The sequence below is a fragment of the Syngnathoides biaculeatus genome, chromosome 12 (assembly GCF_019802595.1).
Source record: "Syngnathoides biaculeatus isolate LvHL_M chromosome 12, ASM1980259v1, whole genome shotgun sequence".
Lineage (NCBI taxonomy): Eukaryota > Metazoa > Chordata > Actinopteri > Syngnathiformes > Syngnathidae > Syngnathoides > Syngnathoides biaculeatus.
In genome coordinates this window covers 25,332,566-25,349,423 of record NC_084651.1, presented here as the reverse complement: position 1 = coordinate 25,349,423, position 16,858 = coordinate 25,332,566, and the positions used below count along the sequence as shown (strand labels likewise).

Genomic DNA, 16,858 nt, shown 5'->3' with positions numbered 1-16,858 from the left:
ACACATTGAGCACCCCTGCATTAATGGAAGTCTCTAAGTTTCCCGTAGGTGTGATTGTGGGTGTGACTGGTTGTTTGTTTTTATGTGGCCTGCCGTTGGCTGGCCACAAATACAGGGTACAGGTATCCTGCCTGATAAAAGCTGCGATAGGCTCAAACACTCTAGTGACCATTGTTAGGGTCGGATGATGGATGGATGGATGCATTGTTTATGTACAGTGACGTGAAAAATTATTTGCCCCTTTCTCGATTTATTTTTTTTGCAGATCACACACTTGTATTTATTTCGGCTTGTCTCGTTAGGGGTTGCCACAGCGTCTCATCTTTTTCCATCTAAGCCTATCTCGTGCATCGTCCTCTCTAATACACAGTGTCCTCATGTTTCTTAGGTGTCTCCAAAAAGTCCCAACTTTGGGTGTCCCTCTAATGAGCTAATTTCCAATCCTATCCGACCTGTTCCCACCAAGCGGGAACCTCAGCGTCTTCATTTCTGCTACCTCCAGTTCTGCTTCCTGTTGTTTCTTCAGAGCCACAGTCTCTAATCCGTACATCATGGCCGGAATCACCACTGATTTATACACTTTACCCTTCATCCTAGCAGATACTCTTCTGTCACATAGAACACCAGACACCTTCCGCCAACTGTTCCTTCCCGCTTGGACGCATTTCTTCACTTCCTTACCACACTCACCATTGCTTTGGATTGTTGACCCCAAGTATTTGAAGTCATCCACCCTCGCCATCTCTTCTCCCTGGAGCTTCACTCTTCCTCCTCTGCCCCTCTCATTCACGCACATATTCTGTTTTACTTTGGTTAATCTTCATTCCTCTCGTTTCCAGTGCGTACCTCCATCTTTCTAATTGTTCCTCCGCCTGCTCCCTGCTTTCACTGCAGATCACAATATCATCTGAGAACTTCGTGGTCCGAGGGGATTCCAGCCTAAGCTCGTCTGTCAGCCTATCCATTACTATAGCAAATAGGAAGGGGCTCAGCGTGGATCCTTGATGTAGTCCCAACTCCACCTTAAACTCTTCTGACACACCAACGGCACATCTCACCTCTGTTCTGCTGCCCTCATGTATGTCCTGTACTATTCTAACATATTTTTCCGCCACACCAGACTTGCGCATGCAGTACCACAGTTCCTCTCATGTTACTCTGTCATAGGCTTTCTCTCGGTCTACAAATATACAACGTAGCTCCTTCTGTCCTTCGCTGTACTTTTCCACAAGCATCCTCAAGGCAAATAATGCATCTGTTATACTCTTTCTAGGCATGAAACCATACGATTGCTCGCAGATACTTACTTCGGTCCTAACTCTAGCCTCCACTACTCTTTCCCATAACTTCATTGTGTGGCTCATCATCTTTATTCCTCCGTAGTTTCCACAGTTCTGAACTTCGCCTTACTTCTTAAAAATGGGGACGAGCACACTTTTCCTCCATTCTTCTGGCATCTTCTCTCCCGCTAGTATTCTATTGAATAAGTTGGTGAATAACTTGACAGCCACCTCACCAAATTGCTTCCATACCTCCACTGGTATGGCATCGGGATCAACTGTCTTTCCATTTTTCATTCTGTTCAGTGCCTTTTTACCTTCTCCCTTAGTAACCATTGCCACTTCCCAGTCATTCACGCTTGCCTCTTCTTCTCTACCTTCTCTCGCATTTTCTTCATTCATTATTCACTCTTTCCATCTACTTAGCACACTACTGACACCAGTCAACATATTTCCATCTCTATCCTTAATCACCTTTACCTGCTGCACATCCTTCCCAATCTGTATCCCTCTCTCTGGTCAACCTGTAGAGATCCTTTTCTTCTTTCGTATTCAACCCGGAGTACGTGTTTTATGCCATTTGTTTAGCCTTCGCCACCTCTACCTTTGTCCTACAACACATCTCAATATTTTCCTTACTCCTCTCCTCAGTCCTCTCCGTGTCTTCTTTGCTAATCTCTTTCCTTGGATGACTTCCTGTATTTTGGTGTTCCACCACCAAGTCTCCTTCTCCCCTTTCCTACCAGAAGACACTCCAAGTACTCTCCTGCCTGCCTCTCTGAATACCTTGGCAGTAGTATTCCAGTATTCTGGGTGCTCTTACTGACCATCGAGAGCCCGTCTCACCTCTTTCCGAAAGGCCACACAACATTCTTCCTTTCTCAACTTCCACTACCTGATTCTCTGCTCTACCTTTGTCTTCTTAATCTTCCTACATTCTACCAGAGTCATCCTACACACCACCATGCTGTGCTGTCGAGCTACACTCTCCCCCACCATAACCTTATAGTTGGTAACCTCCTTCAGATTACATCATCTGCACAAAATATAATCCACCTGTGTGCTTCTACCCTACGCTCTTTTAGGTCACTCTATGTTTCTGTCTCTTCTGGAAACAAGTCTTCACCACTCCCAATTCCATCCTTTTTGCAAAGTCCACCACCATCTGCCCCTCAAAGGTCCTTTGCTGTTTGCGGTACTTACTCATCACTTCTTCATTGCCCCTGTTTCCTTCACCAACATGTCCATTGAAACTGTCTGGAATGCTCAGGACTACTTTGTCTAGTTCCTTCCAGAATTTGTCTTTCAACTCGAGGTCACATCCTACCTGTGGGGCATAGCCGCTAACCACATTATAGATAACACCCTCAATTTCAGGTTTCATCATCATCATTTGATCTGATACTCTTTTGACCTCCAAGACATTCTTAGCCAGCTCTTCTTTTAAAATAACCCCTACTCCATTTCTCTTCCCATCTACTCTGTGGTAAAATAATTTAACCCTGCACCTAAACTTCTAGCCTTTCTCCCTTTCCACTTGCTTTCTTAGATGCACAATGTATCAACCTTTCTCCTTATTTTCATGTAAACTAACTCTTGTGCTTTTCCTGTCATAGTCCCAACATTCAAAGTCCCTACACAGAGCTGTAGGGTCTATGCATTTCTCTTCTTGTTCTGCCGACTAAGCCGCTTTCGTCTTCTGTTTTGTCTTCGACCTGCATTATCTGAATTTCTACCTACACCTTGCATATTAACATTTCCGGGTGTGGGTGTAGGAACCCCGGGCAACAACCTAACCGTTATGGAATTTGTATGATGAACGCTCATATATATGTTTGGCACAGTTTTACACCGGATGCCCTTCCTGACGCAACCCTCTGCATTTATCCGGGCTTGGGATCGGCCAACAGGTAGCACAATATTGTGCTGCCCAACTGGCTCCAGATGGTCAAAAAGAAGGCACAATCAAATAAACAAAATCAGCACATACACAATTCACATACTTCCCAATCTATGTTAAAGTTAAGGTCAAATGAAAACAATCACATAAACACAGCACATAAGGTACATAAATCACATAGTACCTGTGTGAAAATATGAAGGATATCGCGATTTAAAGGATATGTGGATGGAAGGGATTCAAACCACAATGGCCCTCAGTCTAGTAGTTGAAGGTTGAGTCCATGTTTGATGTTAGGTCCTCATTGAATACTCTACGTAGATAATGCTGTTAGCGCGCTAGACTAATTTAGGCCGAGCAACTTCAATGCGAACAATACGGCACCAATTTGGGTACTGAGTTGTACTAAGATAAAACTTCTTAAATTTCCTGTAAATCTTCATGTCCCTCGTCGTACAAGTTATGAATGTACTCACGTTCGATGTTTCTTCAACATCCACGCATTGATCACAAACGCGTCTCATTGTTATCAAGCTAAGCTAAGTAATACTAGGCCGATAAGCAAGTTTAAGTTGACGTTTCCAGTCGTCCAACTTCTTATTAGTACTCACGATCCTCGTTGTATACAATACGTAGGTTTTGCAGGACGTGTAGTGTTATCCTCCTCAGTAAATATTGGAAAACAGACATGTTTTGTTGTTAGCAGTCTAAGCTAGGCTAATTTAAGCCAAACAGCTTTCATGTGAACGCTGCGGCTCCAATTTTGGTACTAAGATTTTACAAATGGTGATTTTAGTTTTCACAAGCCACACACCAATGTGATTACCACCATACAGGTTGAATCAAGAAATAACTCAAAAAGAATGTCAGAAAAAAAAAACATGAAATAAGCTACAAGATCTCAAGAACCAATGCATCATGCCATGAGCCAAATCAATTCAAGAAGAAATGAAAAAAAAAAGTGATGGGAATCCATTACTCTGGAAAAAATTGAAAAGCTATTTCCAAGGCTTGGGACTCCAGCAAACCACTGTCAGAGCCATTATCCCCAAATGGAGAAAAACTGTGACCAGTGAAAAACCTTCCCAGGATTGGACAGACAACTAAAATTACTCCAAGTGTGACAACAACTCATCCATGAAGTCACAAAAAAACCCTCAAACAACATTTAAAGACTTGCTGGCCTTGTTGGCCTCAGTTAAGGTCAGTGTTCATGATGCTACCATAAGGAAGACAATGGCAAAAATGGCATCCAAGGGAGGGTTCCCAGGCGGAAACCCCTGCTCTCAGCAAAGGATACAAAGGCTCATCTTACATTTGCCCAAAAAAACCATCTTGATGATCCTCAAGACTATTGGAGAAACAACCTGTGGATTTACGAATCAAAAATGTAACATTTTGGGAGGTGTGCGGCCCGTTACAATGGGTGTAAAAATGTCACAGAACATTATAACAACAGTGAAGCAGGGTGGTGGTAGTGTGGTGCTCTGGGGCTGCTTTGTTCCCTCATGACCAGGACAACTTGCTGTGATTGATGGAACAATAAATTCTCCTGCGTACCAGAAATTCCTGAAGGAGATCCAGCCATCAGTCCGTGCCCTCAAACTGAAGTGCTCTTGGATCATGCAGTAGGACAACAATCTGAAACACACTAGCAAGTCCACCTCTGAATGGCTAAAAAAAATGTTTTGGACTGGCCAACTCAAATTACGGATCTAAATTCAATGGAGATGCTGTGGTGTGACCTTAAATGGACAGTTCACCCCAGAAAGCCCTCCAATATGGGAGAGTTGAAACAATTCTGCAAAGAAGAGTGGGCCAAAATTCATCCACAGTGTATTGAAAGACTCATCACCAATTATCGCAAACACTTGATCTCAGTTATTGGTACGAAGGTTGGCACAACCCGTTTAGGGGGAAACTTTTTCACAAAGGGTCAGAAAGGTTTCCAGTTTTTTGTGCCTTAATAAATTGAATTATCTCAAAACTGCATTTTGTATTTCTTTGGGTTGTCTGAGTGATATTAAAGTTGGTTTGGTGATTTGTAACTTTTGTCTGTGATATGCAAAAAAAAAAAAAAGAAATAACATAATATAATAATAACAGCATTGTATACACTCAATTGCAAAGGACCACTTCAAATGAAAACTGTTGTTGCCATTATGGCCCCAGCGACATAGTGTTTCTGCCTATTTGTGTTTGTGCATTGGGAGATATTTGCCCTTTTCCCCCACCTTTTTACACATTATGGCCCAATAGAAGAAAACAGTTTTTTTTTATTTTTGACCGTGGAACTGATGGTTACCATCATTAAAAAAAGAAAAAAAATAGAAAAAGGATTAACACCAACGGACATGGTGCACATAAAGACTTGAGCTTCAGTCGGATGACCGTGGTTATTATTAAGGACAAAGCCCATATTTTAACGCACGTGAAGGATTTCAGCCCAATGAGGGATATAATAATCATGGAGCAACTTTTTTTGTGAAAAAAAAAACAAAAAAAAAAACCAAGCAACGCTCTTCGATCATTGCCGAGATGGAAAGATTACTTATGTTACGGATCGATGATCCGAATCAATGTAGGCTTAAAATCAGCCTCATGTTCATTAATGGAAAAGGCAAGGTGCATTTCCTAACTTTGAAAGAGCAGAAAGGAGAGGACACCAAGGTGGAATTTACAACTAGCAACAGCTATCTGCACCTGCTTACTTAGCAAGAGCTGTGCGCAGCCTCCCTTAATCCTTTGTCATCCCAGTCTCCCTTTGCTAATAGTAAGTGAAGCATCTTATATATTTTTTACTTTCATGTATTTTAGTTTTTTTACATGAAGTAACAACACCCATCCATTTCTGAGCCGCTTATCCTCACGAGGGTTACGGGAATGCTGGAGCCAATCCCAGGGGTCACTGTAAATTTTGCCTTTAACGGTGAAATCCGACTAAATCAAAATTCAAGTTAAGTCGCTACTCTGGGAATGGATTTCAGTCGTAGACCGGGGACTCCCTGTACTTGCATAAATGAGCAATGTTGTATCAGTTCCCATTATTTGGGCTTTAAAATGTTTATAATTTTTGAGCTTATTGATCTTATTTATTCACAGATTTTGATGAGTGCCAACTGGAGGGCGTGTGTTCAAATGGAAATTGTTTGAATACTGTGGGCAGTTATAGATGCATCTGCAAATCTGGCTACATCCCCGACCCCATACTCACCACATGCATATGTAAGTGTAACAGTTTCCTATTGCAGTACAAACTATGTTATAATTGTCTATTATGTACAGTAGTTTCATTATTCTTGTTTTGGCCACAAGATTAATAAGAAATATATAATGAAAATAAATAGTAGTTGTAATAACAGTCCATCGTTATCTCGACAAATGTTTTATTCTAGACCAAAACAACACCAAAACCAGCTTTTCTGTAAGAAAAAAAACTTACAACGCGACTTCATTTGTCAGTGACAATATGCAAATGTATTTTTTTCCATTTAATTGATTACTCAGTGGTAATTTATTCAATGAAATCTTGTTTTCATTTATTATACTCATTATGATCACCATGATCTCTCAAGAGTATTGGTTTTATGAATGATCTTCAGTTTGATTACTCTTTTAACTTAATCCAGCATTATACAGTATCGATAATATGGTGGTTGCAATGGACATTATAATCAATAATGTAATATAGGGGCCATTTATTTAAAATCAAAATAAATACATAAATCAAATTGGCCTCGTTCCTCCTTGTAGTTTAAATTGCATTTTATATATATATATATATGGAATTTATTTTTGAAGACTGAAGGAATGAAACAAAACATTTAGTGGAAAGTTACTAATTTAATTATTGAGACTTTAGCCTTGGTCAAAGTAACTGCATTCAACAACAAGTTTACATAACTTTCTTTTTGTCAGGATTTCTATTTCATAAGAGTGAATTCATTACAGATTGAGCAAGAGAATACCGATCCAAGCAGAGGGAAAGCTTGCAAAAAGAACATAAAAAGGCACTATAGCAGGAGTACATAGGACCACTGTAGCTCTTGAGATATTTACCTTGCAATTAGATTAAATTTAATTTCAAAGCCCCTATCCCTAACCCTATTTTATTTGTCCCCGCAGGTCAATTAAAAAGGGATAAAAAGCAACATTATGGCATTCAAACATCAACCAGCATAAGACATAAAACATAACATAACATTAAAACACAAATTGGAATACTTTACACTCATTCATTCTTTGTGCATTCAGTCTTTTGAGGGGCCCGGACAATGATGTTGAGACAGTGGAGGGGTCAATCCTCAGTGTTCGGATTGCTGTGGGAACAAAAGTGGACCTCCTCCTTTATAACTTGCAGTGTGGATAGTGCACCATACTTCTTGGTGGATGCAACTCCTACATAGGATGTAACGTGTGTGGAAGGTCATGTTAGATCCTGTGAGCAATGTTTTTTCATTGCTGGTCAAAAAAAGCACACAAAGGTCAAACAAGAAGTCTGATGATTTTAGAGCAGGTTTAAGTGAAGAAAAGGAGTTGTGACCTATCTTGTAGGTCGGATTGAAACCAGGAAATGAATGAAAGTGTTTTTATACTTTCAATGAAAGAGGGGTAGAAGGTCAAGAGAATGTCTATTCACACCAAATGATCTCATTTTCCTCAGCAGGAGCAGCAATGCTGCTAAAGTCCTGAGAATGCAGAAGTCATATTTAATATTTACAAGTTTATTTTGTCGAAAAATTTTCATTATAAAAATGATGAACCAGTTGACAAACCAGTTTTGTTTACAAAGATAGAGGCTACACTTATGTCTAAACATCAGGCACTTTGACAATACTACAGCAGTTTCATCAAACCAATATTGAATCACTTTAGGTTATTCAGTTTGACATGTGCAGGCACAATTATTATTAATAATCTGGTAATGTTAAATGATGGCAGCACAGTGGCTCAGCTGGAAAAGCATTGGCCTCACAGTTCTGAGGTGTGGAGTTTGCATGTTCTCCCCGTGCCTGCGTGGGTTTCCTCCGGGCACTCTGGTTTCCTCCCACATCCCAAAAACATGCAACATTAATTGGTCACAAAATTCCCCCTAAGTGTGATTGTGAGTGCGGCTGTTGTCGCGATGAGCCCTGTGATTGGCTCGCAAACAGTTCAGGGCGTACCGTGCCTCCTGCCCGTTGACAGCTGGGATAGGCTCCAGCACTTCCCGTGACCCTTGTGAGGATAAGCGGTTAAGAAAATGGATGGATGGATCTTTAATGATTATGGTCAATCAAGATTCCATCATAAAAGGGTGGTGCTTTCTCCTAATAACACGCATAAGGTGTAGCTGGTCTGAGTTTGAAATTACTAGTATTGAAAATATTGAGCCGAGGCCCTGTAGCTCAGTGGTTAGAGCACTGGTTTGGTAAACCAGGGGTTGTGGGTTCGTATCCCACTGGGGCCTCCACTCCCTGAGAAGGGTTGCGTCAGGAAGGGCATCCGGCATAAAAATTGTGCCAAATATATATATGTGCGTTCATCTGAGATGACACACTGTGGCGACCCCGAAAGGGACAAGCCGAAAGAAGAAGAAGAAAATATTGAGCCTACAAAATTACACATCATCTTAAATGTAATTTAAAGATCAAAGTGTCTTTTACTTCCTGATTTATAATTCAGTTTAAACTTAAAAAAAAACATGGATAAACCATGCTGCATTACTGCTAATCTAAATATGACGTCTCTTATTCACGTTTGTTTTGCAGAGGACATAAGCAAATTCCAGACTGTGCATAGACAAGCCTAATCAGGGGAATCCAGCTACCACCATAACCATGACAATTAAAACTGTATTCCTTCAGGAGAACAAACTGAGGATCATATTCTAGATTGATAGCTGGTTCAATAGATGAACAATATCATCTTGGTATCAAGACTTTCATGTATTCATCATAAAGAAGGCCCAAATGCTGATGCTGCAACTATCTAAAAAAAACATTAATTATAATCATAAATAATAATAATGAAAACAAAAAATAAACCCGTCCCCGAGTTTTCACCTTATCATAGTGGAGGGGTTTGTGTGTTTCAAGATCCTAGGAGCTAAGTTCTTTGGGGCTTTATGCCCCTGGCAGGGTCACCCATAGCTAACACGTCTAAGGTGAGGGACCAGATAAAGCACGGCTCCAAAGACTCCATCCATCCATCCATCCATCCATCCATCCATCCATTTTCTTAGCCGCTTATCCTCACAAGGTTTGCGGGGAGGGCTGCAGCTTATCCCAGCTGTCAACGGGCAGGAGGTGGGGTACACTCTGAACTGGTTGCCACCCAATGGCAGGCCAAATCGAGACAAACAGCTGCACTCACAATTACACCTAGGGGCAATTTAGAGTCTCCAATTAATGTCGCATGTTTTTGGGATTTGGGAGGAAACCAGAGTGCCTGGAGAAAACCCACGCAGGCACGGAGAGAACATGCAAACTCCACATAGGCGGGGCTGGGATTGAACCCGAGTTCTCAGAACTCTGAGGCCAACACTTTTCATCTGAGTCACCGTGCCGACCCAAAGACCCCTATTGTGAGAAAAAATATTGTCATGTTTTCCCTCTCCCAGATGCGGGTCACTGGGGACCCCTCTGGAAAGATGCCTGGAGCTGGGGCTCGAGGACTAGCGCCTGGTGGCCAGACCTGCACCCTTCCGCTCCAGTCAGGCACAGTGCGAAGGGGTAATGTAGGTCCCCCTTCCCATGGGCTCACCATCAGTGGTAGGAGACAATAAGGGTTGAGTGCGTCTGAGCTGGGCGGTGGACGAAAGCCAGGGATCTTGGCTATATGGTCTGTGCCTGTGGTATACTATACTATACTTCTGACAACTCCTTAGTTCCAGTGACACACCTTCCCTTTAGGAAGCTCTGGTGGACTCTCCTGTTTCTGGGGTTGAGGCGGGTAAAAAGTTCCTTGGTGGCAAGGCCCCAGGGGTGGATGAGATTTGCCCAGAGTTCTTAAAGGCTCTCGATGGGGGCCTCTGCAACATCCTATGGACATCAGGGATACATCCTCTGTATTGGCAGACTGGGGTGGTGGTCCTGCTCTTTAAGATGGGAGCGCAGGGTGTGTTTCAACTACCGGGGATCACACTCCTCAGCCTCCCTGGTAAGGTCTATTCAACGGTGCTAGAGGAGAGGCTCCATAGGGAAGTCGAATCTCAGATTCAGGAGAAGCAAGATGTTTTTTGTCCTGGCTATGGAAGAGTGGACCTTTCTACACCCTCAGCAGAATCCTCGAGAATACATGTTAGTTTGCCCAACTAGTCTACGTGTTTTGTGGACTTGGCTAAGCATTCGACCGTGTCCCTCGTGGAGTCCTTTGGGGGAGCTTTGGAAATATGGGGTACCACACCCCCCTGATACGGGCTGTTTGATCCCTGTACAATACGGTCTCAGAGTATGGTCCTCATTGCCGGCAGTAAGTCTGACTCGTTTCCGGTGAGATTTGGACTCCACCAAGACTGCCCTTTGTCACCGATTTTGTTCATAACTTTTATGGACAGAACCTCCAGGCGCAGGTCCACATTGTTGGCCCCAGCATTGCATCTCTTCTCTTTGCAGATTATGTGATTCTGTTGGCTTGCTCTGATCACCAACGCTCACTGGAGCAGTTCACACCTGAATGTGAACCAGCTGGGATGAGAATCAGCACCTTCAAATTTGAGACCATGGTCCTCAGGAGAGAAGGGTGGAATGTCCCTCACTGGTCAGGGATAACATCCTGCCTTAAGTGAAGGACTTAAAGGATCTCAGGGTCTTGTTAATGAGTGAAGGAAGAATGGAATGGGACATCGACAGCCAGACGGGTGCAGTGTCTGTAGTGATGCAGCCTTTGTACTGGTCCATTGTGGTGAACAAGGAGCTCAGCCGAAAGACGAAGCTCTGAATTTACCGATTTACTTATTTTCCTACCCTCACCCATAGTCACACACTGTGCGCCGGCTGGCCCAGGAATCCCCTGGGATCCCCCCTCGGAAGAGCGGGTTGATGTGGCTGGGGAGAGGGAAGTCTGGGCTTCCCTTCTAAAGGTACTGCCCTGACCTCGTTAAAGCAGGGAAAAAAATGGGTGGATGGACAAAGAGAATAATAGAATTTCTGTCATTGGTAAATGTCTTGCTCTTGTGTTAGAAGTACATCACTCATGTCGTTTGTTTTAGTTCAAAGTCCACAAATAGGTTTTATGTACTGTAAAATATTGTTAGCTCTTCGTTATCATTAACATAAAATCTAACATTGATTTGATTTGAAACATCATTTAAAAACATTGATTTATTAATATAATATGATTTTCTGACTGAATAACTGAGAAATATGTACAGTTTAGACTTTGACATCCTCATAAACAAGATAATGAAAAATGCTTTTAACATGCTTGATGCAATCCATATGAATTTACAATAGTGCATGGGTAATGGCATGCTTTTTACTGTATAATCTCATCCCTCCTCAAGCATGCAGTCCAAAGCAGACTGTACAGTACATGGTCTGCCTTTGGTTACGAGGCTTTTGTGGAACGCCAACGCAATTTGCTGTGGTTAATAGCAGGTGATAAGTGTGGGCTGAAAACGTGCAGTGATCATGGACCATTGCTTTACTCCTGCATGTTTCTTTTATTTTGGAGCCTATCTCAGCCTAATGCTGGCAAGATGTGGTGTCACAAATATTGACAACTAAAGCCAAGCACAAATAACAGCTTTTGCCGAATTATAGTCATCTTGTGAAAATCTTTTTGAATAGACTTCTGCAGGAACATTATCCTCTCCTTATGCTGCCCAAGCACTTTTAGTGATTGAGACATTGAGACATATTGCCGTCTTGTTGTCTCAGTTACAACAGTGCATTAGTTCAAAACTTGAAAAATTCTGCACCTAATCACCAATATATAGATGTATATTTATTTTACTAAAAGTCCCACAGCAGCACATGATTGAAAGAAGAAATGTTTAAGCAACAATATTCTCCACGAATAGATAAACTAGGCTATTTGGAGCAGTACTGTACATCCAATTTTCTTTTTTTATGGAAAGGAGACAACATCTGATCCAAATTCCATTTAAAAAGTGTTAAATATAGCAACTGGTTGACAAAGGAACATACTTTTCATGGTGCACAAATTCTATTGCAAGCAAGTTGTTCTTTCAAAGATACAAACTAAAATACTAGTTTGGCAAGTTTGAAGTGGTCAATCCCTGTGGTTTGCCTTATTATATTTTGGATATGGGTAATGTTATCCTAGCCATATTTTCTGGAAAATGGTTTTATGAGTTCCCGTTTTCAGCTTTATTGGTATCTCATATATATATATATATATATATATATATATATATATATATTATATATATATATATATATATATATATATATATATATATATATATAATATATATATATATGAGAGGGGCCATAGGGGTCAGTTGCATTGTGCGCTCGGCGGTAGCCGAAGACAGAGACCTTGGCGATCCAAGTCCGGCTACAAAAACTGGCGATAGGGACATGGAATGTCACATCTCTGACAGGGAAGACCCCTGAGCTGGTGTGTGAGGTGGAGAAGTTCCGACCAGATCTAGTTAGACCCTCCCCTACACACTGCTTGGGCTCTGGTATCAGTCCTCTTGAGAGTGCTGGGATTCTGTTCCAATCTGGAGTTCCCCACAGTGAGAGGTGCCAAGCAGGTGTGGGTATATTTATTGTCCACTTACATACTATACTATACTATACTATACTATACTATACTATACTATACTATACTATACTTCTGACAACTCCTTAGTTCCAGTGACACACCTTCCCTTGAGGAAGCTCTGGTGGACTCTGGGGTTGAGGCTGGTAAAAAGTTCCTTGGTGGCAAGGCCCCAGGGGTGGATGAAATTTGCCCAGAGTTCTTAAAGGCTCTGGATGTTCTGCGGCCTCTGCAACATCCTATGGACATCAGGGACACAGCCTCTGGATTGGCATACTGGGGTTGTGGTCCCCCTTTTTTTAGAAGGGGAACTGGAGAGTGTGTTCCAACTACAGGGGCATCACACTCCTCAGCCTCCCTGGTAAGGTCTATTTGGGGGTGCTCGAGAAGAGGCTCTGCAGGGAAGTCGAATTTCAGATTCAGGAGATGCAATATAGTTTTTGTCCTGTTTGTGGAAGAGTGGACCAGCTCTACAGCCTTGGCAGGATCCTCGAGTGCATGGGAGTTTGCCCAACCAGTCTACATGTGTTTTGTGGATGTGGATAAGGCATTCGACCGTGTCCCTTGGGGAGTCCTGTGGGGGTCCTTCGAAAGTATGGGGTACTGAACCCCCTGATAAGGGCTGTCCGGTCCCTGTACGACGAGTTGTCATCTGTTGTCATCATATATGTCGTACAACAGCAGTTCCAATTACCGGAGACACATTCCTCGTATGTTTCTGACAAACTTGGCGAATGTAAGGGGGGAAACCTGTGCAGGTGCATTGAGTATAGTAGATGATTAGTGTATGACAACGGCACGGTGGAAACCGGTTAGAGCATTAGCCTCACAGTTCTGAGGACCAGCCCCATCTGTGTGGAGTTTGCATGTTCTCCTGGTGCCTGTTTGTTTTCTCCGGGCACTCCGGTTTCCTCCCCCATCCCAAAAACATGGATTAATAGGAGACTCCAAAATGCCTTTAGGTGTAATTGTGAGTGCAAATGTTGTCTGTCTCTCTGTACCTTGCGATTGGCTGTCAACCAGTTCAGGGCGTACCCCGCCTCCTGCCTGATGATAGCTGTGATGGACTCCAGTACTCCCGTGCACTTCGTGATGATGAGCAGCTCAGAAAATGGATGAAAAGATATTTAAATAAATAAACTTTTCCATGAGATCAAATTTTTTTGGAAAGGGTCTGTACATCCATCCATTTTGGACACTGCTTATCCTCACTAGGGTCGCAGGTGTGCTGGATCCTATCCAAGCTGACTCGTAGTAAGAGGCAGGGTACACCCTGAAAAGATCGCCAGCCTAATCGTAGGGCACATACAAACAAATTAAAATTTACGGGCAGTTTAAAGTCTTCAGTTAACCTACTGTCACCGTTCCGAAGGTTAAGCTTCAAATCCTGGCTCCGCCTGTGTGGAATTTCCATGTTCTCCCCGTGTCTGTTTGGGTTTTCTGTGGGTAGTCTCGTTTCCTCTTCCTTATTTTCATCCTACATTCCAACAACATGTGTGGTAGGTTGCCCTGTAAATTGCCCATAGGTGTGAGTGCAAACATTTGTTTTGTCAATATGTGGCCTGTGATTGGCTGACAACCAATTCAGGGTGCATCCCTCTCTTGCCCAAAGATAGCTGGGATAAGCTCCAGCATGCCTGCTACTCTATCGAGGATAAGTGGATCAGAAAATGGATGGATGACCTAAACTATCCTCCATGTTTTTGGGATATGGGAAAAAATCAGAGTACCCGGAGAAAACCCACAAGAACATGCAAACTAGACACAAGCAAAACTGAATTTGAACCCAAGTCTTCAGAACTGTGAGGAAGATGTGCCAACCAGTCATCCACCATGCCACCATGATATACCTCTCCATCCATCTATTTTCTTAGCTGCTTATCCTCACAAGGGTCACAGGAGTGCTCGAGCCGATCCCAGTTGTCACCGGGCAGGAGGCAGGGTACACCCTGAACTGGTTGCCAGCTAATGACAGGGCACAAGGAAACAAACAACAGTCGCACTCACAATCACACCTGGAGGCAATTTAGCGTGTCCAATTAATGTGATATACCTAATTGATTCTAATTAGCTTTACATGCAACAGTTTTTCAAACAACACACTTAGATCTGTGGATTTAAGGAGTCCATGGGGTTTTCAATCACATGGACCGTCAGCAAAACCGAACAGTGAAAGACATTATGACATATGTTGCCCTCGTAAAATACTTGTTGGAGATGTTTTCACAACAGTAATTTTGATATAGTAAAACCATCAACAATAGTCCAGAAATGCGTGATGAATGTACCAAGGAAAAACCCATTTAGGTGAGGAGCTGGATAAAGGTGTAATTAATTTAATTTTCAAATGTTTTATATAATACTGAGTGAATAACTTATGGATGAATAAAATATCTATCTATCCATTATGTAACTATCAAATACTGGACCTTAAAAGCCTTTTCTGTAAGCCTGTAAAAAATATATATTTTGTCTGTTCCAGTGAGAACAATTCCAGCTGTCATTGGTATGTGGGGATGTTCAATTGCAGCGTTTTACTTGGAAAGCACAAACTAAACCCTTCTGCATGCCTTCATCTCAACCAGTGTTTGGCTGTAATGCATGTTTCCGACAGTGTTTAATCTGTGCTCTGTTCTGTTTGAATGTGTTTTGTGTTTAGCTCTGAGTTTTGTCACCAGATGTGGAGGAATGACAAATTACCATAAATACTTGCTTTTCTTATTGCAGTCTGGTATTTTACAACAATGTATATATCATGTTTGATCCATATATTTCTCATTTGAGGCAAGTTTGCTTTGGTGAAGGGGACTTCTTCATTTCTTTACTTTGTCATATCTTCCCCCTTGTGTGTCTCCTACACTCTGGCGCACCTCTTCCATCGCATCTGCTCTGCTCCTCTTTGTCTACCTCCTACACACCTCCTCAGCCAACATGCCTGCCAACCAAGAGGAGAAGGGGGCTTGCTTCCGTTTGGTGAGCTCAGGGCGGCAGTGTTTGCACCCAGTGTCTGCTCAGCTGAGCAAACAGCTCTGCTGCTGCAGTGTGGGCAAAGCTTGGGGACCTCATTGTGACAAATGTCCCCCTCCAGGAACAGGTAAGGCCTCCATCTGGGTTAGATCGTCGTCATGGCCAAAAACGTGTGTTTTCTCCCTTGCGTAAAAAAGAGTTAGGCCACCACTCATTATCAGGTTTATACCATATCTGTTCTAAATTAACGCAGACTTATTATAGAGAATTGACTCACTAATTTCTTGTGTCATAATTCAAGAGTTAGATATCTCCCACCCATCAACCACCACATATAAAATTAGAGTGCCGTGTGAAAGTATTCGGCCCCCTCGAACTTTTCAACATTTTGCCACATTTCAGGCTTCAAACATAAAGATATAAAATTACATTTTTTTTGTCAAGAATCTACAACAAGTGGGACACAATTGTGAAGTAGAACGAAATTTATTGGATATTTTAGACTTTTTTAACCAATAAAAACCTGAAAAGTGGCGCGTGCAGTATCATTTGTCCCCCTTGCATTAATACTTTGTAGCGCCACCTTTTGCTGCAATTACAGCTGCAAGTCGCTTGGGGTATGTCTCTATTAGTTTTCCACATTGGGAAACTGAAATTCTTGCCCATTCTTCCTTGCAAAACAGCTCGAGCTCAGTGAGGTTGGATGGAGAGCGTCTGTGAACAGCAGTCTTCAGTTCTGCCCACAGATTCTCGATTGGATTCATGTCTGGACTTTGACTTGGCCATTCTAACACCTGGATACGTTTATTTGTGAACCATTCCATTGTAGATTTGGCTTTATGTTTTGGATCATTGTCCTGTTGTAAGATAAATATCCGTCCCAGTCTCGGGTCTTTTGCAGACTCCAACAGGTTTTCTTCCAGAATGGTCCTGTATTTGGCACCATTCATCTTCCCATCAATTTGAACCATTTTCTCTGTCCCTGCTGAAGAAAAGC

General features: G+C 42.3%; 1 protein-coding gene across 11 annotated transcripts in view; it reads left to right on the top strand.

The window, feature by feature from the left end:
• The window catches only part of ltbp1 (latent transforming growth factor beta binding protein 1), a 183,492-nt gene that overhangs the window by 97,372 nt on the left and 69,262 nt on the right, over nt 1-16,858 (top strand). For 7 of the 11 annotated variants that reach the window (XM_061836278.1, XM_061836281.1, XM_061836277.1 and 4 more), the window contains 3 exons: nt 6,283-6,405; nt 15,377-15,400; nt 15,821-15,988. In XM_061836278.1, the coding sequence (XP_061692262.1) occupies nt 6,283-6,405; nt 15,377-15,400; nt 15,821-15,988 (315 nt within the window). The remainder of the gene's footprint in view (nt 1-6,282; nt 6,406-15,376; nt 15,401-15,820; nt 15,989-16,858) is intronic. The other 4 variants (XM_061836282.1, XM_061836279.1, XM_061836280.1 and 1 more) reach the window with 2 other exon arrangements.